Genomic DNA, 23,691 nt, shown 5'->3' with positions numbered 1-23,691 from the left:
CTGCCCTGTGATGAGGGGTGATGCTGACAACTGGAGCAGGGCTGAGTGTGAGCGCTATGCCGTCCAGCACTTCGGGGAGCTCGCAGTTCCTCAGGGAGGGCAGACACCTTAGTGGCACTTAAAAAGCAAAGGCAAACAAGTATTAGGAGCACAGTGAGAGGGTCTGGTGGACAGGGAGGGTAGAGGTAGGCTTCTGGAAAGAGAAGGACAAAGAGTTTGGCAGAGCTACGCATGATATGGGCATGGCCTCGGGGGAATCTTAGTAGCGATTGAATGGTGGACAGAATGTACCAGCTGCCTTTTCTCTTAAACTGGGTTCTCCAGTAACCCTTCTACCCCCAGCCCTATATCACCCATTCCTCAAAGGCTTCTTCCCTCGAATCACTGTGGTAGAAGTTCTAAACTGTTTCAGCTTGTCACCCAGAATTTTGTGAGTCTATAAGGTACAAGTCCCCTGACCATGCTAGACAAGTGACATGATGCCAGACTGGCACAGCAGCATCTAAAGGGCACCGCAGCCTGTGCCCAGTAGGGTGGGCTCTGCAGTAGCCTCACAGCCCCTCCAAGGGGCTAGCCACAAGCAGGCCACCACACGTGTTCCCTGTTCCCTGGGTGGCTCTCCCTTGTTGCCCAGGAGTCACTCTCAGGGCCAGTTCCAGCACCTGGGCTCACCTGCCTGACGCACCTACACCAGTCAGCCGTACTTGTTCTTCTGGCTTCTGGCCTCCTTTGAGAATCTGTTAAAAGCTATGCCCCTCTCCCTAGAATAGTGCATGATTGCCCCCACCTCTGGGCACACACCCCCAACTTTGCATGTAATTCCAGGGATTTTGTGGATCCTAGGATAAACAACCCTACTTTGAGGACTTTCAGCATATTTCAAAGTATCTCACTCTAGAGATACTTTCAGCAATGCTCAGTTCAGTGGGGAACAGGAAAAAACGAATCCATGATCAGAAATCCCTGCAGTCCACAGTGGGATAAAATTTCCTACACATTTGACTGTTTGATCAGATTAACTGGCTCTCATTACGCACATACAAATAAGGGTTGTGTCTCAGCTAAAACAATGTCCATGCCCTCTACCGTCCTACCCAGGTGCCCAGCAACACTTCTATGACAATGAGTCTAGGCATGTGATACTGGACTTGCTGGGGGAAGGGACCCAGTGCCAGGCTGGGGTACTTTTTCTTTCCCACCTCAGAGTCTGAACACCAGGCACAGATTTCTTTTCTTTTTTTTTTATTAAGGTATTATTGATATACACTCTTATGAAGGTTTCACATGAAAAAACAATGTGGTTACTACATTCATCTCTGTTATCATGTCCCCCCCATACCCAATTGCAGTCACTGCCCATCAGTGTGGTAAGATGCCACAGAGTCACTATTTGCTTTCTCTGAGCTACACTGTCTTCCCCCTGATTCCCCCCACCCCATGTGCATCAATCATAATACCCCTGAATCCCCTTCTCCCTCCCTCCTCACCAGCCCTCCCTCACTCCTTCCCTTTGGCAACCACTAGTCCCTTCTTGGAGTCTGTGAGTCTGTTGCTGTTTGGTTCCTTCAGTTTTGCTTTGTTGTTATACTCCACAAATGAGGGAAATAATTTGGTACCTGTCTTTCTCTGCCTGGCTTATTTCACTGAGCATAATATCCTCCAGCTCCATCCATGTTGTTGCAAATGGTAGGATTTGTTTTCTTGTTATGGCTGAATAATATTCCATTGTGTATATATGCCACATCTTCCTGATCCATTCATCTACTGATGGACACTTAGGTTGCTTCCATGTCTTGGCTATTGTAAATAGTGCTGCGATAAACTTAGGGGTGCATATGTCTTTTTGAATCTGAGAAATTATATTCTTTGGGTAAATTCCTAGGAGTGGAATCTCTGGGTCAAATGGTATTTCTAGTTTTAGTTTTTTGAGGAACCTCCAAATTGCTTTCCACAAGGTTGAACTAGCATACATTCCTACCAGCAGTGCAGGAGGGTTCCCCTTTCTCTGCATCCTCTCCAGCATTTGTTTTTCTTGGTCTTTTCGATACGGGACATCCTAACTGGTGTGAGGTTATATCTCATTGTGGTTTTTATTTGCATTTTCCTGATAATTAGTGATGTGGAGCATCTTTTCATGTGTCTGTGGCCATCTGAATTTCTTCTTTGGAGAAGTGTGTGTTCATATCTTCCGCCCATTTTTTAATCAGGTTATTTGCTTTTTGGTTGTTGAGGCATGTGAGTTCTTTATATATTTTGGATGTTAACCCCTTGCCGATATGTCATTTACAAATATATTCTCCCATACTGTAGGATGCCTTTTTGTTCTGTTGATGGTGTCCTTTGCTGTACAGAAGTTTTTAGTTTGATATAGTCCCATATGTTCATTTTTGCTTTTGTTTCTCTTGCCCAAGGAGATGCGTTCAGGAAAAAGTTGCTCATGTTTACATTCAAGAGATTTTTGCCTATGTTTGTCTTCTAAGAGTTTTATGGTTTCATGACTTACATTCAGGTCTTTGATCCATTTTGAGTTTACTTTTGTGTATGGAGTTAGACAATAATCCAGTTTCATTCTGTTGAATGTAGCTGTCCAGTTTTGCCAACACCAGTTGTTGAAGAGGCTGTCATTTCCCCATTATATGTCCATGGCTCCTTTATTGTATATTAATTGACCATATATGCTTGGGTTTATAGCTGCGCTTTCTAGTCTGTTCCATTGGTCTAAGGGTCTGTTCTTGTGCCAGTACCAAATTGACTTGATTACTGTGGCTTTGTAGTAGAGCTTGAAGTCGGGGAGCATAATCCCCCAGCTTTATTCTTCCTTCTCAGGATTACTTTGGCTATTCAGGGTCTTTTGTGGTTCCATATGAATTTTAGAACTATTTGCTCTAGTTCGTTGAAGAATGCAGTTGGTATTTTGATAGGGATTGCATTGAATCTGTAGATTGCTTTAAGCAGGATGGCCATTTTGACAATATTAATTCTTCCTATCCATGAGCACAGGATGTGTTTCTATTTATTGGTATCTTCTTTAAGTTCTCTCATGAGTGTCTCATAGTCATCAGAGTATAGGTCTTTCACTTCCTTGGTTAGGTTTATTCCTAGGTATTTTATTCTTTTTGATGCAATTGTGAATGGAATTGTTTTCCTGGTTTCTCTTTCTGCTAGTTCATCATTAGTGTATAGGAATGCAACAGATTTCTGTGTATTAATTTTGTATCCTGCAACTTTGCTGAATTCAGATATTAGATCTAGTAGTTTTGGAGTGGACTCTTTAGGGTTTTTTATGTACAATATCATGTCACCTGCAAACAGGGACAGTTTAACTTCTTCTTTACCAATCTGGATGCCTTTTATTTCTTTGTGTCTGATTGCTGAGGCGAGGACCTCCAAAACTATGTTGAATTAAAGTGTAGAGAGTAGGCATCCTTGTCTTGTTCCCAAGACAATCTTAAAGGAAAGGCTTTCAGCTTCTCGCTGTTCAGTATGATGTTGGCTGTGGGTTTGTCATATATGGCCTTTATTATATTGAGGTACTTGCCCTCTATACCCATTTTTTTTTAGAGTTTTTATCATGAATTGATGTTAAATTTTGTTGAATCCTTTTTCAGCATCAATGGAGATGATCATGTGGTTTTTGTCCTTCTTTTTGTTGATGTGGTGTTTGATGTTGATGCATTTTCGAATATTATACCATCCATGCATCCCTAGAATAAATCCTACTTATGATGGATAATGTTTTTGGTGTATTTTTGAATTCGGTTTGCTAATATTTTGTTGAGTATTTTTGCATCTATGTTCATCAGGGATATTGGTCTGTAATTTTCTTTTTTTATGATGTCTTTGCCTGGTTTTAATATTAGGGTGATGCTGGCCTCATAGAATGAGTTTGGAAGTATTCCCTCCTCTTCTACTTTTTGGAAAAAGTTAAGGAGAATGGTATTAGGTCTTCACTAAATGTTTGATAAAACTCAGTGGTAAACTCATCTAGTCCAGGTGTTTTGTTCTTAGGTAGTTTTTTGATTACCAATTCAATTTCATTCCTAGTAATTGGTCTGTTCATATTTTGTTTCTTTCTGGGTCAGCCATGGAAGGTTGTATTTTTCTAGAAAGTTGTCTATATCTTCTAGGTTATCCAGTTTGTTAGCATATAATTTTTGATAGTGTTCTCTAATAATTCTTTGTGTTTCTGTGGTGTCCGTGGTGATTTTTTCCTTCCTCATTTTTGAATCTGTTTGTGTGTGTAGACTCTCTATTTTTCTTGATAAGTCTGGCTAGGGGATTATCTATTTTGTTTATTTTCTCAAAGAACCAGCTCCTGCTTTCATTGATTCTTCCTATTGTTTTATTCTTGATTTTATTTATTTCTGCTCTAATCTTTATTATGTCCGTCCTTCTACTGACTTGGGCCTCATTTGTTCTTTTTTTTCTAGTTTCATTAATTGTGAGTTTAGGCTGTTCATATGGGATTGTTTTTCTTTCCTGAGGTAAGCCTGTATTGCAATATACTTCCCTCTTAGCACAGCCCTCGCTGCATTCCACAGATTTCATGGTGTTGAGTTACTGTTGTCATTTGTCTCCATATATTGCTTGATCTCTGTTTTTATTTGGTCATGATCCATTGGTTATTTAGGAGCATGTTGTGAATCCTCCATGTGTTTGTGGGATTTTTCATTTTCTTTGTGTAATTTATTTCTAGTTTCATACCTGTGTTGTCTGAGAAGCTGGTTGGTACAATTTCAGTCTTTTTAAATTTACTGAGGCTCTTTTTGTGGCTGAGTATATGATGTATTCTTGAAAATGTTCCATGGGCACTTGAGAAGAATATGTATCCTGGTGCTTTTGGGTGGAGAGTTCCATATATGTCTGTTAGGTCCATCTGTTCTAATGTGTTGTTCAGTGCCTCTGTCTCCTTACTTATTTTCTGTCTGGTTGATCTGTCCTTTGGAGTGAGTGGAGTGTTGAAGTCTCTTAGAATGAATGCATTGCATTCTATTTCCCCTTTTAAATTCTGTTAGTATTTATTTCACATATGTAGGTGCTCCTGTGTTGGGTGCATAGATATTTATAATGGTTATATCCTCTTGTTGGATTGACCCCTTTATCATTATGTAATGTCCTTCTTTGTCTCATGACTTTCTTTGTTTTGAAGTCCATTTTGTCTGATACAAGTACTGCAACTCCTGCTTTTTTCTCTCTATTAGTTGCATGAAATATCTTTTTCCATCCCTTCACTTTTAGCCTGTGTATGTATATCTTTGGGTTTGAAGTGAATCTCTTGTAGGCAGCATATAGACGGGTCTTGTTTTTTTATCTATTCAGTGACTCTATGTTTTTTGATTGGTGCATTCAGACCATTTACATTTAGGGTGATTATCAATAGGTATGTACTTATTGCCATTGCAGGCTTTAGATTCATGGTTACTAAAGGTTCAAGGGGGAACTTCCTTACTATCTAAGAGTCTAACTTAACTCAGTATGCTATTACAAACACAATCTAAAGGTTTTTTTTCTCTTCCTTTTTCTTCCTCCTCCATTCTTTATATATTATGTATCATATTCTGTACTCTTATCTATCCCTTGACTGACTTTGGGAGGTAGTTGATTTAATTTTGCATTTGCTTAGGAATTAACTGTTCTGCTTTGTTTACTGTGGTTTTATTACCTCTGGTGACAGCTATTTAGCCTTATGAACACTTCCATCTAGAGCAGTCCCTTCAATATAACACTGTAGAGTTGGTTTGGGAAGGTAAATTCTCTGAGCTTTTCCTTATCTGGAAATTGTTTAATCCCTCCTTCAAATTTAAATGATAATATTCCCGGATAGAGTATTCTTGGCTCGAGGCCCTTCTACTTCATTGCATTAAATACATAATGCCACTCCCTTCTGGCCTGTAGGGTTTCTGCTGAGAAATCTGATAATAGCCTGACGGTTTTTCCTTTGTATGTGATCTTTTTCCTTTCTCTGGCTGCTTTTAATAGTCTGTCCTTATCCTTTTTCTTTGCCATTTTAATTATTATACATCTTGGTTTTGTCCTCCTTTGGTCCCTTGTGTTGGGAGATCTGTGGATCTCCATGGCCTGAGAGACTATCTCCTTTCCCAGATTGGGGAAGTTTTTAGCAATTAACTCATCAAAGACACTTTCTATCCCTTTTTTGCACTCTTCTTCTGGTACCCTGATAATACGAATATTGTTTCATTTGGATTGGTCACACAGTTCTCTCAGTATTCATTCATTCCTAGAGATACTTTTTTCTCTTTGTGCCTCAGCTTCTTTGTATTTCTCTTCTCTAATTTCTGTTTCATTTATCATCTCCTCAACCATATCTAATCTGCTTTTAAAACCCTCCCTTGTGTTCCTCAATGATTGGATCTCCATCCTAAATACATTCCTGAGTTCTTGAATATTTTTCTGCACCTCCAGGAGCATGTTTATGATTTTTATTTTGAAATCTCTTTCAGGAAGATTGATTAGTTCAGTGTCCCTTGACCCTTTTTCTGGTGTTTGTGAGATTTTGCTTTGAACCAGTTTCCTTTGATGTTTCATATTTGTATGTGGCTCCCTCTAGCGCCCAGAACCTCGACTCTCTCAAGCTCTTCAACCTCTGGAACGATGTCGGGGGTCACAGGGGAGCGGTGCTGGTGCCTGTGGGGAGGAAAGAGTGTTTCCTACTTCCTGGCTGCTATGCTTGTCTCCACTGCCAGAACCAGTGGGCCGAACACACAGGTGTAAGCCTCAAAGCTTTGCATTTGTAGCTGCTGTAGGTTGGGCTTCCTTCTAGCTGGCCTGACCGCAGGGCATGGTTTGCTGGTTTGTGAGCCAGGTGCAGCCTGGCCAGGATCAAAGTGCAGCAGGCTGTGTATCATGGTGGGGGGCCTTGGAGGTACATAGCCAGCCATGGGGATGGAGCACCTGAAGATCCTGAAAGTTTCCAACCTGCTGGGCAGAGCGCACCTGGACAATTTTGTCTATCTGTCCTTTCTCCTGAGCAATAAGCTCTGTGCAATTCTTGCCCCTTTAGCAGCCTTCTCGCTGTTAGGAAATCTCTGAAACTGCCTGCCCAGACCAGCTGGATATGGATCCGTTTTCCACAAGCAGCTGGAATCTCAGTCTCTCCAGGTATTCTGACTGTCTTAGCTTTCCAACCCCACTAATCACCAGAGCACCATGCAATGTAGGTTCATGTTCCCAGAGCAGATCTCCAGGGCTAGGTGTTCAGCAGTCCCAGGCCTCCACTCCCTCCCCACCCCGTTTCTCTTCCTTCTGCCAGTGAGTTGGGGTAGGGGAAGGGCTTGGGTCCCACTGGGCCACAGCTTTGGCAGTTACCCTGTTCCATGAGGTCTGTTCTTTTCTCCAGGTGTTTGCAGTCTGGCACAGCCTTCTTTCCTATTGCTCTTTCAGGATTAGTTATATTAATTGTATTTTCATATTGTATGTGGTTTTAGGAGGAGGTCTCTTTCTCACTTCTCACATTGCCATCTTTAATTCTGCAGGCACAGATTTCATTCCTGTATGGCCAGAACAGCAGCCAGGTTCACTCCAGTCTGCACACTCCACAAGCTTCTGCAGATTGGCCCTGCAGGCCCATCCATCTACCATGCCCCAAACAGAGCATACCCATGTCAAAAGCCCTGCCTGGCCCCTGCAGGAGGCTGAGAAGGAGATAATCTAGTGGATTTTGTTAGATGGATGGGGGGAAATCAGACACATAACCAGGAGACCCAGAAAGTGAAAAGTGAACAGGACCCTCAGTGAGCATGTTTCTTCTGGAGAGAGGAGGAGTGAGGAGGTGGGGTTGGCCAGGGAGGGGTGCTGTGGTAAGGGAAGGGAAGGGATTGGCAGGTGAAGAAAAGGAGAAGACACAGCCCTGAAGTCAGGAAACACTGTGTGAATCCCCAAAAAGGAGACATTTGGGGAACACCTTGGATTAGTCCAAGATTTCTCCTGCTTCCACCTCCCCTTGCTGCTCTGATTTGAAGTGCGTGGCCTCCTAAACTCCTGAGAGGTGCCAGTAATGCAAGTCAGGAATTGTTCAGGGCTGATTTTAGTTGAAGTACAACTTCCAGTGTCTATTCCAACAGGTAAAAGTTGCTTTATCACCTCTATCTACTACCTTTGTACTTGTTTTATAATAGAGAGAGATGTTTCTATAGTAACTCTTATGTCCTGAATTTTCTGGGAAAGTTTCCATTTCCATATTTTCTTCTGTTTCTCCCCATAAAGAAATTCTACTGTTTGCACATGTTCATTTCATCTGTCAGTCTCTTCTTACACCCAGAAATGGAAAATGGCCAACAATGAGTCTTCACTTGGATTTGAAAATATGGCCCAGTGTTGAAATGTTCTATCAGGACAGGTAGATTGTAGAATACTCCCAAAGGGTGTTATACTTGTTTATTTCTTTTTATCCTTCTAAAAGGAATTAATTAAAAAAAAAACAGTTTGCAGTTAGATTTGAAGCTGGATAGAATATAGGTGGCCATGACAGTGGAATAAAAACCAAACAGGAAAAATTACACAGGAAATCCTCTCTATAAGAAAATCTCTGTTTTTCTTTCCTAGATTTTTCAGAAGCCAAGGAAGAGGGGGACAGTCCACAAGAGAAGAGTAGATAAAGGCAGGAGTTCACTGATTTGCTTAATAATTATTTTTTAGTTTCTACCAGGCACCAAACCCTATTCTAGGCCCTGGGGGTACAGCAGCAAACAGGTTAGGCTAAGTCTGTGTCTTCTTGAAGCTAGTCTTTTAATGGGAAAGAGAAAATAAATAATTTTAGATAATAGTAAGTGCTATGAAGAAATTAAATTAGAGGAGGAAAGAGAAAAGAACCCAAGGTGATAGACTAGTGACTAAGTAGGCAGCTCTTTTATTCAGGGTAGCCAAGAAAGGGTACCCTCACTGTTCCCCTGCAAAAGTAGTACCCAGTGCAAAGGCCCTGGGACTTGGCCTGTTAATGGGGCAGAAATAAGGCCAGCATGGCTGCAAAGGAGTGAGCAAGGAGGCAGAAAGAGCACTGGTACAAAGTGAGTTTAGAAAGGTAAGCAAAACTGCATCACAAGACAAGACTGCTGTAAGCAGTGGTCAACATTTGGAGTGTGTGTGTGTGTGTGTGTGTGTGTGTGTGGAGGTGAACATACAACATATAAAATTTATCACCTTACCCATTTTTAAGTGCCACTCGGTGGCACTAAATACATCCACATTATTGTGCAAAGATCACCACCATCCATCTCCCCAGACTGTTTTTCACCTTGCAACACTGAAACTCTGTATCCATTAAATAACTCCTCATTCCCCTTCCCCCAGCCCCTGGCAACCACCATCTTACTTTCTGTCTCTATGGGTTGACTACTCTAGGTGCCTCATATGAGTGACATCATATAGCACTTGTCCTCGTGTGTCTCACTTATTTCACTTAGCATAAAGTCTTCCAGATTCATCCACATTGTAGTATGCATCAGAATGTCCTTCCTTTGTAAGGCTGAATGTTCCGTTGCTTATATACACCACATTTGTTTATCCATTCATCTGCCTGTGGACATTTGGATTATTTCCACAGTTTGGCTGTTGTGGATAATGCTGCTATCAACATTGGTACACAAATACCTTTTTGAGCTCCTGCTTTCAATTCTTACAATGGGTAACTTGCCACAAGTGGGATTGCTGGATCACGTGGCAGTTCTGTTTAATTTTTTGAGGAACCACCATACTGTTTGGATTTGTTTTTTAAGTGCACTTTTAAACCACTGTAGTGCTTTATAGCTTTAAGAGCCAACCCTGCTGCTCACTGTGGCTGCTGTGCATGAATAAATTGGGAGGAGTGGTGTAAGATCAGTGAAGACATGGTTGCTAGGGGGACAGCAGGGATAGAGAGAAATAACGCTGAATGTGCTGATGGACCAATTGTGGAGGGTGAATAGAAGGGAGGAGCAGCTGGAGGGATGCTGATACTGTGTTCTGACACGGAGGAGACTGGAGTAGTTGGGGGTGGGGGGAGGGGAGGCAGGTTGGGAGGAAGTCTGGAGTTCCCGTTTGGGTAGGTTTCTGGTTCTGTTAGACATCCAGGTGAAGATGGCAAGGCCAAGAAAAACATCCCAGGAGCCATCTTCATACAGATGGTATTTCAGATCATGGGACTGAGTAAGGCATGTATGTTGGAGATCATAGGAGTCACATAGACTCCAGTCGTGAAGAATGAAGCTGGGTTGGGGTTAGGGGGTGCTGAACCTTAATTAGGAGGCTGTCATCTGGGGGACCTAAGAGAGTGTGGATGGGCTCGTCTGTGTCTCCATGCTCAGCCTGATAGACTTGCCTCTGGAGCATATGTGTCCTTTGACTCCAGGGGGGTGACAGGGAGACTGCCAGGAGGGGCATTACTTAGGGGAATTGGCTCACTCCCCTTGGAGGGCCTGAGGCACATGCTCAGAAGCCGCAGGTCAAGCCTAGCCACCTGAGACTGGCAGGAAGGTGTGGGAGAAGGGCTTTGTAGCACTCAGTCCCCCTTGGGGTTCACTGCTCAGTGCTCCTTACCACAAAACCCACTTCCTGTGATGTTTTGTCCCTGGGTTATCACCACCACCATGAACTTCCTGTGAGCACAGTTAAGTGAGTTCTCAGGGGAACATCAGCTACACTGAGAAGGCAAGGCTCCTGGTTGGGGTCCTCCCTTCTTTCCTGTTAAAGCCAACCTTGGAGCTGTAGTTGGATTATGCATCTAGAAGCTCCTTGAGGGCAGGACCAGGACCAGGCCCCTCCATGCCCAGGACAGTGTCTGACACCTGGGCAGTGCATTAGCAGGTGTTTATCAAGCAGAAGCTGCCGAGTGAGGCTAACTTTGACTCAAACATTGGAACCAATACTCCCTATTTCACAGAGGAGATGAAATATAGTCAACGTGATAGCACCTAGTTCAATGACTGGCAACATAATACATGCTCAAGTATGTCCGTAAAAGAGAGAGAGGGAAAGACCAATTGCATATGCACAAAATTGATTTCTGGCCCCACAGTTTGTATAATGCTATTCAGAACGAGGCCTAAGCACTGGGCTCATCCCACAGCCTGAAAGAGAAAGGACACACTCATCTACCATGCCTGCCCTCTGTCTCCACTCCCTAAACTATAGGCTACACCACTCTGCAGGCAAGAGCAGAACATGGGTACAAACAAAGCAGCATAGCAGTTAACAAAACACACGTAAGATTTGGAATATGTTTCAATGAATTGCTTCAGAGTAAAGCTATTTCAGACTGAATAACAGGATCATGAGTAAGTTCCTATTCAAAAGGAGCTGGAGATCTCAGGAGAGATATTGCTCCCTTCAAAGGGTTTCCCTACCCCCTTCAAATTTAGGGTGGTTGCCCCCCAACTACCACTGGCAGGCCACCATTCACCTGCTCTGCAATCGCCCATTCCCTGGGCATCGGGTTCCCCACCATGCCTGGACTGTAGCTAGCACTTAATACGTGTTTTTTTAGTTAATAAAAAGCTGCTCAGCATCTTTTCTTCTTAAAAAGTTCCACGTGCAGAGGAGGTAATAAAGAGGATTAGAGTAAGACTTGCTGCTGATCCAGCCAGCAAGAAACCATTTGTTTGCTCTACCTGTCAAACTTATTCTGAAGAACCTGGGAGACTCGGACTCATAGATACCAAGAAATGACTGCCAGAGCCCCCAGGTGTGGAAAGGAGAGGCTGGAATCACAGCTCTGAAAGATGGTGGCTGAGCGGGGGCAGAGGCCAAGAGAGGCATCTGAGAGCCTTTGTCAGAAGTGTACATTTGATTTGAGACCAAAGAAACGCAGCTCTGAGGTCCTGCCTTAGACACCAGAGAAGTTGTCCAGGTGAACAGGCCCAGGACTGGCACCGCAGAGCCAGTGTCCTGGCAGGGTGGGCTCGGCTGCACACAGGACTTCCTCCTTTCCCCCCTGTGCTTCCTTTGACATCTGTGGAATTGCTTGATTGAGTAGGAGTGGGCGGTATAAAGTTCAGACACCTGGGCTTGGTGCCCACAGAGGTCAGGTTTGCAACAATGACATTGTCCCTTCCAGAGTACTTGAAGGAGCCACTGGAGCAGTACGTGAAGCAGCTGCAGGTCGTGAGGGTGGTGCGGCAGGAGGAACGGAAGGGGCTGATCACCGCCCGGCTGCTGGGAGCCAGCGTGGCCCAGGCAGAGGTGCTCACCTTCCTGGATGCCCACTGTGAGTAAGAGGCCTGGGCAGTCTTGTCCCACCTCCCTGGAAGAATGAAGAGCAGGAACCACAGCACACCAAGGTCCGCTCCTGCTCATGGTTCAGGAATGAAGGTGGCTTGGGACTCGCACCAGCTTCTGCCTCTTTGTCCCCTCAATCCCAAGGGTGTTTTGTGAGGAGACACACACAGCCCTAAAAAAGCTGGTGACCCCATACTTGCTGGGGGTGTGCTTTGGAGCCCCAGACATTCCTCTCTCCACTGCTCCCAGATATGGACCTCACTCTGAATTCCGCCCCTCAGGGAGGCCTCCTGTACCACTGGGAACTGGCTTGTATGGAGCTTTCCTGTAGGGCCACTTGGAGCCAGGAAGGCCTCCCTCTTGGCCCAGATGAAAACACCTCACTGCTATCAGGAAAAAAATTGTTCCCTCAAAGCAGTAATATATATTGAGATAAGCTGTAGACTCCGAGTCACAAGACTTGGGTTTGCGTTCTGGCTCTGCCACTAACTGAGCCTCAGTTTCCTCATTTGTAAAGTGTGAATAAGGATGCCAACCTTACAACAGAAGTGTTATGCTGAGGGCCAAATAAAGCAATATTTGCAGCTCATTGTGAATCTTAAAGGGCTAGACAAATGAAAGAAATTAGCCCACAGCTAGAACTGAAGCTGGAGACACAGATGCCCTGGGACAGGGGATACCCTCTTCTAAAATCCACACTTGGTTGGGGTGAAGCTGATGCAGTAGCCAGGCTGAAAACCCTGAGGACACCCCTCCAGGACCTCCCTATGCTTTGGGATCACTTGATTTGACCATGTTACTCCCTGGAGGCCTCCATTCTCCCCTCCAAAGCTGCCTCCACCTTTGGTGGTGGGGACTGGGGGCAGGTAGCAGGGTCTCAAGAGACCGCTGTATGCCCCCTGAAGCTGTGGCACATGCCTGTCTCTCTGCCGTAACCAGCAGTGGCTGGAGGCTTCCTCCTGTCCTCTTGACTCCCCCAGCCCTGGCGCGGGTGCGGGCGCAAGTCCAGCTGTGCAGAGGGTTCTGACTGCCGTTTCTTGGCCCGGCCCTCAGGTGAGTGCTTCCACGGCTGGCTGGAGCCCCTCCTGGCTCGCATCGCCCAGGACGAGACAGTGGTGGTGAGCCCAGACATCGTCACCATCGACCTTAACACTTTTGAGTTCTCCAAGCCCGTCCAGCGGGGCAGAGTCCATAGTCGTGGCAACTTTGACTGGAGCCTGACTTTCGGCTGGGAGACCCTACCCACACATGAGAAGCAGAGGCGCAAGGATGAGACCTACCCCATCAAGTAAGGATTGAAGCTTGGTGAGCCCCCAGCGTGGCCTCAGGCCCACCCAGTTCCAGGCACCTGGACCATCTCAGGTCAACATTTATTAGGTGCTCCATGAAGCACTTAACACATTTTGTTTAATCCTCACTCCCTCCAAAGTAGGTACTGTGATTAGCCTCTTTTACAGGTAAGAACACTGAGGGTCCTAGTGATGAACAGTTGGCCCCAGATTATGCAGCTAGCAAATGGTAGACCAAGGACACTTGTCCCAGCTGGTCTGACCCAAAGCACATTCTCCTAACTATGCTTTATAGTACCTCGTGCCGTAACAGGTTGCTCTTCTCCACTGCCTACTGTGTGCCAGGCACTGGACTAAGGGCCTTATATACTTCATCTAATATATTGCTCCTGACACGTAGAAAGACATGACTGGTGCTTGCAGAAGCACTGAGAGATGGGGGGTAGAGGCCATTGCTGAATAGCTATTGTAATGAGAGGGGATAGCACATGCTCTCAGATTGCCTGTTGGCATTGTTATAGAGACCACAAGTTTATTTCAACAGACGACTCAGCCAAACTGAGTTGGGGAGTACATTTTAGAATAGGCTATGGTTTTGGGTTATCTGTGCCATTGTTTTCCTAGACTGGCCAGGAAACTTAAGGGTCATGTGAACATTTATAAGGGATGGAGAGAAGCAGAGGTTGGGGTACAGTGAGCACAGATAAGCAGCAAGGCTTGAAAGGAGGAGAGGGTTGGAGTTCCTCCCCCTCCACATGCTGAAATCCTAAGAAATGCTGCCCAGAACCTCAGTAGAGAGGGCTCAGTGGATGCCACAGGAAGGAATCCCATTGGTCCTAACAGCCAGCTGCTTTGTCTCCATTAGAAGAAGCAGCAATGGAAGGAGGAGAGGGGAAAGGAGAAGGCAGGAGAGAAAATAAATTTCTCCCTATTGACCATCTGTTTGTTTCATAGATAGATGTCTGATTTGGTGCGTGGGGGCCAGGCACACAGTGGCACAGTCAGGGGCAGGGCCCCTGACCCCCACCCATCACTGCTGTCCAAGGACCATACGAGGAAGACAAAGCTCTGGCATGTGAGGAATGAATCTGCTCCCTGGTCCAAATGCCCTGGTGGCATGCATGGTTTGCCTGATGCCCTGTGCCTAGTACCCCTCCAGGAGGCCTGCAGGCAGTCCCCTCCCACCCTCCATTCTCAGAGCTAACAGGAGGCTGAGTGGAGAGGTAAAGGGTCCAGGGGACCCTAGTAAGGAGGCCTGTAAATAAAGGTGTTCTCAGAGGTTGCATGTTGGTTGTGAGTCCACAGTGAAGTTCCAGGTAGGGTTTATCCTCAGAGGTCATTTTTCAGTGGCTCTTTGGTCAGAGAGACCTCTCAAAGCCAAGGGACAAGCCCAGGTCTGGGAGACCCTCAAGAAGAAGTAGGTTGGCTCCAAAGTACTCTTCTAGAGTCCCAGAACTCTCTGAACCTTTTTGGGCCTTTGTTGGGCTGGCTTAGAACTCCTGGGAGAGGCCAGAATGACTTGACAGAAAGCCTGAGCATAAGTGTATGCTAACAGGTACTCCTTCCAGAAAGTGGCTGCAGGAGCCAACTTCAGGGTGACAAGAGCAACCACCAGGTGACCCCAGAGTCAGGCCCGTGTAGGCCCCTTGACGGACAAATCCAATGAACACTGAGTCCCTGCTGTATGTAAAAGCACCTTGATCTGTGCTGGGCTTACAAAGAATGTTTCATTATCTTTCTGCTTGACTGTACCACGTGGGGCCACCCATTGAGGGCAGCAGAGCCCCATCCAAGCCAGCCTGGCCAGGGCGCAGACCCACAGCTGATGGTTATGTGTGTACTCTTGTCCCCTCGCCCCCTGCCCCAAGGCCCCGCCCCTGTCTTCAACCCTTAATATTGCCTGTCCTATGACCAATGTGTGGTACCTAAATTCTAGGAATGAGATGTTTTTGTCAATTTCTCTTAACGTGGATCTGTGCCTCCCTGCCTTTGCCTGAAAGCCAGAATCCTTTTGTAACCTCACATGCTCCCTTTAGTCAAGTTGAGCTTCATTTCACCCTTACTTCCTAATCTGTTTCCAGGAGCACCTCCTAACACTTTCCTCTGTTCAAAGCAGCCGTCAGCTTTCCCCAAAAACTAAGTTTCTCATGTAGTAGGCTTAGGTTCCTTCTAACACTATGGCTTTGTAGACCCTGAAGGGCCAGGGACCGTGAAATAGAATGGGGTCCATCTAGCTCATAATAGTCACTCATTCATGGTTTGAATCCTATTCAATTTCAGACAGCTTCTGGTAATTGATTATCTACTATACTCTAGGAACTTAGCTGCCAAAAAGCAAATGAAGGTAGCTTTCTCCTCTGCTAGTACACTGAGCTTTCAGAGACTGAGATTTGTCTTTCTTAGCTCTGTATGACTAACGTGTAGTGCAGGCCAGCAGTGGTGTGTTTAACACATCCTGTGGCCTGTGTTTAATATATCCTTCATTGAATGGATGAATTCGAGCCTTTTAGAAGAGAGTAATAATCACCTCTCTCCTTGACCTGGTCCTTGAAGGTAAAGAGAGCATTATAAAAGCTCAGTCAACATTTGCTAAATGAATATGTTAGTGGAAGCGGAGCTGTGCATCCCAGGAAAGAGGAGAGGAGGTGGGAGGTAGGTGAGCAGGTATTAGGGTTGAGTCCACAGCTTTCCATGCCAGTCTCCTGCCCCTCTTCCCCACAGAAGGTGCACATGCTTCTCCCTCTGTCTCTCCAGGTCCCCGACGTTTGCTGGAGGCCTCTTCTCCATATCCAAGTCCTACTTTGAGCACATCGGTACCTATGATAACCAGATGGAGATCTGGGGAGGGGAGAACGTGGAAATGTCCTTCAGGGTGAGAGTGAAGAGGGCTTCTCGGGGGAAACACATCTGAGGGGACAGCCTGAGATGTGGGCAGGCCATAGACGCCGCGAGGGTGTCGCTTCTGGAACTGAACTAAAGGGAGGCTGTTTCCTGTCATGGCTCCACCTTTCCTCTGCTCCCCAACCTGTCCATGGCTGTAGGGCTTTGGGAGTCAGATTGGATAACTTGGAACAAATTACTGGACCAAACTCCTCAGAGGGAAGGGGAAATGGTGATAATAGAAACTGGACATCTGGGACTGATAACATCTTTCGTGATGTCTATGGGAAAAGCATTAGGGTGAAGGTGGAACAGGTCAGTAAGCAGTCACTGTCCTTTTTCTGGAAAAATTAGACCCTTCCCAGGTAGGTCAGAGGATACATGCCCGTCAGAGGACACATGCCCCGGTGGCTCAGCAAGCTCTTCGTAAGTGTAGGAGAAGATGGTGGCCAAAATGCTGGTTGACCCCAGAGCATAGAGGGATTCCAGGAAGAGGGAAAGTCAGGATTAGGTTAGGAAGAAAGGATTGCCTCTCCAGGAAACCTACACAAATCCCCATGCCAGGGGAGAGGTAATTAGCAAGTAGAGGAGCTCATTTAGGAAGATGCCTCTCGCAGTGCCTGGCACATAAAGGCATATCATTGATACCTGCCATTACTATGACTGTGATTATGTCTCTGTTGCTGCTGTACTAAAGTGAATATCAACATACCTCCCAACGTAAAACTGGAAAAGACACAGGTGGGAGGGAAGTCCTAAGCCAGCCTATTGGCAGAGAGATGGGTCACCAGCTCAGTCGCTGTAACTCGCAGAGTTATGATTCTAGGCTCATCCACAAACTCTTACCTCTGTTCAATCTCTCTCTTAGGAAGTTAATGTGCTAATGATCCTGGTGACTACCACCAGCCACTTGGCCATTGACTAGCTTTGCTGTAATTAATGCCCTGATGCTGTGATTGGGTCACAAGCCTATCTTGATTTGAGGGAGCTCAAGTTTTCAGTACACCTAGGTGAGCTGATAAAATCACATTTCCGGGTCAAAAAGGCAAGTGACTAGAGCTCAGGGTAGATACATGGACACAAAGTTAGCCAGCTGTCTTTTCTATGAAGTAACCCTCAAGACCCTGAAAATGTCCATTTATTTAAATCATAGTGAACCAATACAAGAGAGTCAGGAACTGTGTGGTCATGGCCTAGGAAGAAGCCTGGGCAGTGTCCTCCTCTCTAAGAGAGGGAGCAGTGTTTCCTCACTTCTTGGACCTGGGAACAGAACAGCTGCTTGGGGGCAGATTGCCCCACCCACCCCCCTAAAGGTCCCATCCTGTTACTCTTACAGGTGTGGCAGTGTGGGGGCCAGCTGGAGATCATTCCCTGCTCTGTGGTAGGCCACGTGTTCCGTACCAAGAGCCCCCACACCTTCCCCAAAGGCATCAGTGTTATTGCTCGCAACCAGGTACGCCTGGCTGAGGTCTGGATGGATAACTACAAGGAGATTTTCTACCGGAGAAATATACAGGCAGCAAAGATGGCCCAAGAGGTAAGAGGAAATGGCGCTCAGGTGTTTGGATGAAGAGCAGTGCAGAATTCCAGATGACAGTCAAGAGCTGAAGGGTAGAGGCCCACCCATCTCTGCTGTTGGGCGCCTCCCTTTAGCCCTCAGACCCTGTAAGCTAGAGCCCTGGGAGGCTAGTGGATGCCGAGAGGAGCCTTTGTTGCCCCTGCCTGGAGAGGCCCAGCATCTTTCAGGAGGGGAGACAGAAGAGATTTGGAGGAAGTCTCTTCTGGGGTGAACAGCTTCACTCTGAGGCTCAGCACTGGGGACTAGAAGCAAACCGACTGAGAAGTCACAGGAGTTGAGGCAGGAAGGGGGCTATGGGTGGAGTCCCAAAGCAAAGGCGTGCGCTGGGGAGGAGATGTGGAGCTGAGCTGGCAGCCCCAGCAGGTCCTGAGCAGGAATGAACATGACACCATTCTGGGAGAAAGTGGCTCCAGAAACTGTGGGCTATTTCAACCCAGACAAGAAAGGTTCCTTCTGGTGGGACTGACCCTCAGGGGGCTGGCTTGGTTGGCAGAAATCCTTTGGTGACATTTCGGAGCGACTGCAGCTGAGGGAACAACTACACTGTCACAACTTCTCCTGGTTCCTGAGTAACATCTACCCGGAGATGTTTGTTCCCGACCTGAAGCCCACCTTCTACGGAGCTGTGAGTCTTAAGAACCAGCCTGCCTACCCGTCACCACAGAAACCCCCAGAAGTTCAGGACCACTTACCCACAGTAAGACAAACTTACTGTGGAGGACAAACAAGAATTGATGTTTACTTTCCACACTCCTTTAACCAGAAGGAGGACAGAGATGCCACTTTGGGGCCTCTCAAGATGGCTGAAAATCTTAAAAAAGGGGAACGGCCCATTAGCAGTGGTTCTCAAACATTTACCTGCATCAGAATCACCAGGAACATGTGTTAAAACACAGACTGCCGACTCAGCAGGACTGGGATGAGGCCTGGAAATTCACATTTCTGATGGTCCTCAGGTGATGCTGGTGGTCTAGGGATCACACTTTGAGAACCACTGTTCATAAGGAAATTCCCTTGTGCTGACAGTTTCTCCCAGGGACCTGGCAGCTGGGGAGGTTGCCCATCCTGCCCTTGCCCAGCCTCAGGGCTCCACACCTCACTTGGCTATTAACTCTAGGCAGCTAACTTACTGAGCAGAGGTGAGAAATCACAGAAGAGAAATCCAGCCATGCAGATTTATTCTAGGTGGCTCCCCATCGACCAACCAAAATTGCTCTTCTGGATCCCTTCTCTGCAGATGAGGAACCTCGGCATCAATCAATGTCTGGATGTGGGTGAGAACAACCACGGAGGGAAGCCCCTCATCATGTACGCCTGCCATGGCCTTGGGGGTAACCAGGTACACAACCAACCATACCAGGGCAGGCCTGACAAAAGCCTGTCTCTGGTGCATTTCCTCTCCTCCCAGGCCCCGTCTCTCCATTCAAAATAGTTTCTGAGGAGCAGGCTGGGGGAGATCCAGAGAGCAGAGGTGATACCATCCCGGCCCTCAGAAAGCTCCGAGTCTGAGGGGGAGTGCATGACACGGACAGACCAGGTCTGAAGTATGAATTCGGGGCATACAGAGAGCGCTGGGCATTGGTGCTGGTGCTAGAGATGGAGGGGAGGCTTGCTGGAGGATGCCAGCTGCTGAGTGACGTTCTAGGGTGACCAGAAAACGTTTGAGCACTGCCCCTCACCCACACTCAACTTCTGTCTTCAATGCCTCCCCTGCCAAGGCCACCACTCTGATCTTACCACCCACCATGACCACAAAACAACCACCTACTGACATCTCACAGGGTACCTGGCATCCTGGGCATTTACTCCATGCCCCACAAAGCCCCAGCTCTTCTCTGAGGAATAACTAGTATCCTTCCCAGCCCCAGCCCCTCAATCTACCCTGAATACCCAGCATTTGGTCAATAGGAGGCACTTGAAACAGAGCTGAAGCAAGGAGAAGAGTGATACGAGACACTGAACAGGCTGCCAACACGTGCAAATAGACAGTCGTTCTAAAGCAGCTTCCTATGCCATTGGACTGTATGATGATTTTAAGTGGTACACTGGTGAACATTTTTTATTTTTAAAAAAAGAACTAGCATATCATATATACAATTTCACAGATAATGCTTAAAATGAGGCTAAGTTAATTTTTAATTAACTTAAAAATATTGATTGACTATTATTCCAGTTTAACCAAGATCTGGTAAAATCCTGACAGCGGCATGTGAATTACTAAAGTCTTGGCACCCACTCACTTTCCTCCCCAGGAGGCCATCTGTGGTAGGCCTCTGGGGGCAGCTGGCCTTGGAAGGTGGTAAGTAAACTCTCCGTTTGTCCCTCAGGCCCTCCTCTTATTTTGACTTCTAGTATTTTGAGTACACAACCCAGAAGGACCTTCGCCACAACATTGCAAAGCAGCTGTGTCTACATGTCAGTGCTGGTGCTCTAGGCCTCAGGGGCTGTCACTTCACTGGCAAAAATAGCCAAGTCCCCAAGGATGAAGAATGGGAATTAACCCAGGTGAGTCAGCTGCCCAGAATGCTCAGGTTTAAGAACCTAAGGCCACAACTGCCCCACCTCCTTATTTTCTGCATCTTCTGCCTGAGGTAATGTGGGTGGGTCAGGACAATGTAGAAAGTAAGGAGAGTATGGCCTTGGTCACGGGCAGGGTTCTTAGGCTTAAGTACTGTTTGGTGATGACTCGGTCTGGCGGGTATAAAGATGGGGATGGGGGTATGTGCATGGCCACCTCTGTCATGGCTCTATAGATGACCCAGCTGGCGGTTCTATAGATGATGGGCCCAACATCCCTCACTAGCACATGAGATTCAGACTAGATAAGTGTGACTTGAAAACATGAGTTCTTGCCATTATTCCACACTGCCTCAGGATATATAATGTGACTTCTGTCATACCAGGCCCAAACTAGCACCCCCTGTGAGCCTCCACACCCGCTCTATCCTTATCCCAATCCCAGTCCCCAGACTCTGGTTTAGGGAAAGAGGAACCTATCCTTGAGGCTAGAGGGAAGGAAGAAGTGTAAATATTAAAGGCAGAGAAGGGGGTGGGCTACAGTGGCCCGGGCCTTTGAGACTGGCCACCTGGAGGAGGAGGGCCCTGAAAGCATTTTTCAGTTAGTCCATGGTCCTGCCTTCCTCTATTCCAGCCACTCAAGCTAAAATTGGGAGTGGGGAGTTGGCACTGGACAAGGTAGAAACTCAGGAATACAGCCCATTGGAGTATCTGGTGTCCAAGGCGAGGAATTTGGAAGTGTGTTCTGTCTGCCTTGTCAGGTTTCCTTTGCTTTTTATGTATTGTCTCCCCTCTCATTGCCCCCGCGTAGCACTTTTAGAGGTCTGAGGCCCAGGCTGACCCTTTGGTGTGTCATCTTTTAGGACCAGCTAATCAGGAACTCAGGATCTGGGACGTGCCTGACAACTAAGGACCTAAAGCCAGCCATAGCCTCCTGTAATCCCAGCGATCCCTACCAGCACTGGCTGTTCAACTAGGCCTCGGATCATCCCCTGTGGGAGTTCCCACACATCTCTCAGGAAACAGGATTTTGGGGAACCTGATGTTTGGGAACCTGATCATCAGCCTCTCTCTAGGCCTTAAAGATGTACTTCTAAACCCAGTGGATGTCAAGGCAGGACCTTCCTGCTCCTTGCACATCATTGGGCCCGTTTTCTGTTCCACATTAATGGACAAGACCATTAGAACACATAGCCCTTGGCCTAGAGCTTCCCTTCTGTCCTAGGCACAGACTTCCAAAGCAAAGAAGGCAGCTGGGATAGGGCTTTGGACAGCAATGCCTCATTCAAGAAAAGTGCCTCTGCAGCCACATCCTGAATCCCTGGTCATCTAGAGCACCTACAGAATCTAGTGAAATAGTATATTCCAACAGAGGGATTAGAGGTCAAGAGTCTCCCTTGCCGATACCCAAAGTTGATAGAGCTCTTTATAGAAAGCACCTTGACAGAAATCCATTATCTTACTTCATTGGCACAATAATCCTGTGAAAGAGACAGGACACGGACCACCGTGCCCATTTTATAGATAAGAAAGCTGAGGCAGAGAGAGGTAAAGGAGCTTGTCTATACTCCCACAGCTAGTGGATGGCTGGAGCCGAGAAACACTCAATCTTCAATGCCGAACCAGACTCCTTCCACCACACCACAGGAACACTAGACACCTAGCCATCAGCCTTCTCAGTCTCTCTTTCCTCCATTTGAATCATTCCTGGCTGGCCGTTTCCATAAAGCCTAGAACAATGGAACCAGGTAGCCACAAGGGAGACCACATTTGGGAACCCGGGATATTGGTATTGAAAGCAAACTCACAGAGCCAGTGATTCTCAGGTTTAGGTCCCAGAACTCTTTTTCCAATGTTTTGTGTGGGTGAAACTGAGGGTGGAGGGCAGTGCCCAACAGCCTCTGAACTGCTGAAGGTCTGTAAGCACAATGTGAAAAACACTGTTTTAGTCCAGCCCTATCATTTCCATATTATGAAAGCAAGGCCAGCTAAGTGAAACAGTTTGTCCGAGGCCACCCAGCAAGCTATTGGCAGCCCTGCAGCTAGGACCCAGATAAGAGTCCTGGGAAGTCTGAGGAAGCAGGGACTGTATAGAATCAAGCATGGCTGGCCTTGTCTGCTGTATGCACATGAAGTCCCCATGTGGGACAGATCTGGCACACATGGCAGCTCTTCTCCAAGCTAGTTGGACCCCCACCACGCATGGGCTACTTAGCCTGGGTTAGAGAGCCCAGGGGCCTAGAGGACTTGCATTCCTTCCATAAGGGCTCCTGTCAATAGCAGGCTGTCTGTCATCTGGGCCTTGACCACACGGACATGTCATGGGACCACCACGGCCTCTCCTCTCCGTCCAAGGACACTGCAGGAGGGCTTGCTAGTCCCTGGGAGCCCGCAGGGCCTTGTGGAGGGAACAGTACCAGGTCGCCCAAACAAAGGGAGAGGAGAGGGTGCCCAGGGTCTGATCTGGAGTGGGGAAAGGAAAAGATCTTTCCCAGAAGGAGAAGAGAATTGTACATAAGACCCCGGTGAAAATAAAGGTTCTATGGCAATGGTAAAGGAAGCTTGGATTGGATTCCTCCCCTGCGTTGTCCTGTACCTGGTCTGCTCAGAGAGCCAGTTGATTCAAGCTGGGAGGAAGCACAAACGTCTGCAAAGTTCTGTCTCAGCCACTGTCTCTTGTGGCCCCCAGTCTAGCCTATGTACTATGTGTCATACATGTAGACATGAGGAGATAAAAGATGGGGCTCTTCCCTAGAGCTTCACACTCTAGCTGAGAAAACAGAGACGGAAGCAAGTCAGGACAAGCCTGCAGTTGTTCAGCAATGTGCTAGGTGAATTAGAACAATTCCTTCTATTTAAGGAAGTGGGAAGGCCTCACGAAGATGGTGACATTGGACCTGAGAGGCCTCAAAGGATGAGTCCTCAGGTAGGAAGGGCTCAATATGCTAGATCGTTGCTGTGTGAGTTCTGGGGAACCAAGAGGACACCAGCGTGAGGGAGCAGCAGATGGAGAAGCTAGACAATCAGGGCCATGTGATTTTTGTGGTCCCTAGGCACTTTTGCCTTAGAAAAAAAATATTAAAAATTACGTTTTACCACTGCACTGGTATAAGATGAACATAATCCAGGCTGATTGTGTTCGTTTTACTTATGATTTTAAAAGACACGAAAACATTTTTGTGGGCCTGAGGCCTGTATAATAGTGCCCATGTAATAGTG

The 23,691-nt window shown here is 46.7% G+C and overlaps 1 protein-coding gene across 2 annotated transcripts in view; it reads left to right on the top strand.

Moving 5' to 3' along the window:
- The window catches only part of GALNT6 (polypeptide N-acetylgalactosaminyltransferase 6), a 32,130-nt gene extending 9,102 nt beyond the window's left edge, over positions 1-23,028 (top strand). For both annotated transcript variants that reach the window (XM_036915115.2, XM_036915117.2), the window contains 8 exons: positions 12,047-12,196; positions 13,261-13,495; positions 16,251-16,368; positions 17,713-17,913; positions 18,449-18,580; positions 19,193-19,294; positions 20,308-20,460; positions 21,336-23,028. In XM_036915115.2, the coding sequence (XP_036771010.2) occupies positions 12,047-12,196; positions 13,261-13,495; positions 16,251-16,368; positions 17,713-17,913; positions 18,449-18,580; positions 19,193-19,294; positions 20,308-20,460; positions 21,336-21,449 (1,205 nt within the window). In that variant the 3' untranslated portion in view covers positions 21,450-23,028. The remainder of the gene's footprint in view (positions 1-12,046; positions 12,197-13,260; positions 13,496-16,250; positions 16,369-17,712; positions 17,914-18,448; positions 18,581-19,192; positions 19,295-20,307; positions 20,461-21,335) is intronic.
- The last annotated feature ends 663 nt before the right edge of the window (positions 23,029-23,691 follow it).

This window comes from Manis pentadactyla, chromosome 10 (genome assembly GCF_030020395.1).
Source record: "Manis pentadactyla isolate mManPen7 chromosome 10, mManPen7.hap1, whole genome shotgun sequence".
NCBI classification, from domain to species: domain Eukaryota; kingdom Metazoa; phylum Chordata; class Mammalia; order Pholidota; family Manidae; genus Manis; species Manis pentadactyla.
This window is presented reverse-complemented; position numbering and strand designations above follow the sequence as displayed.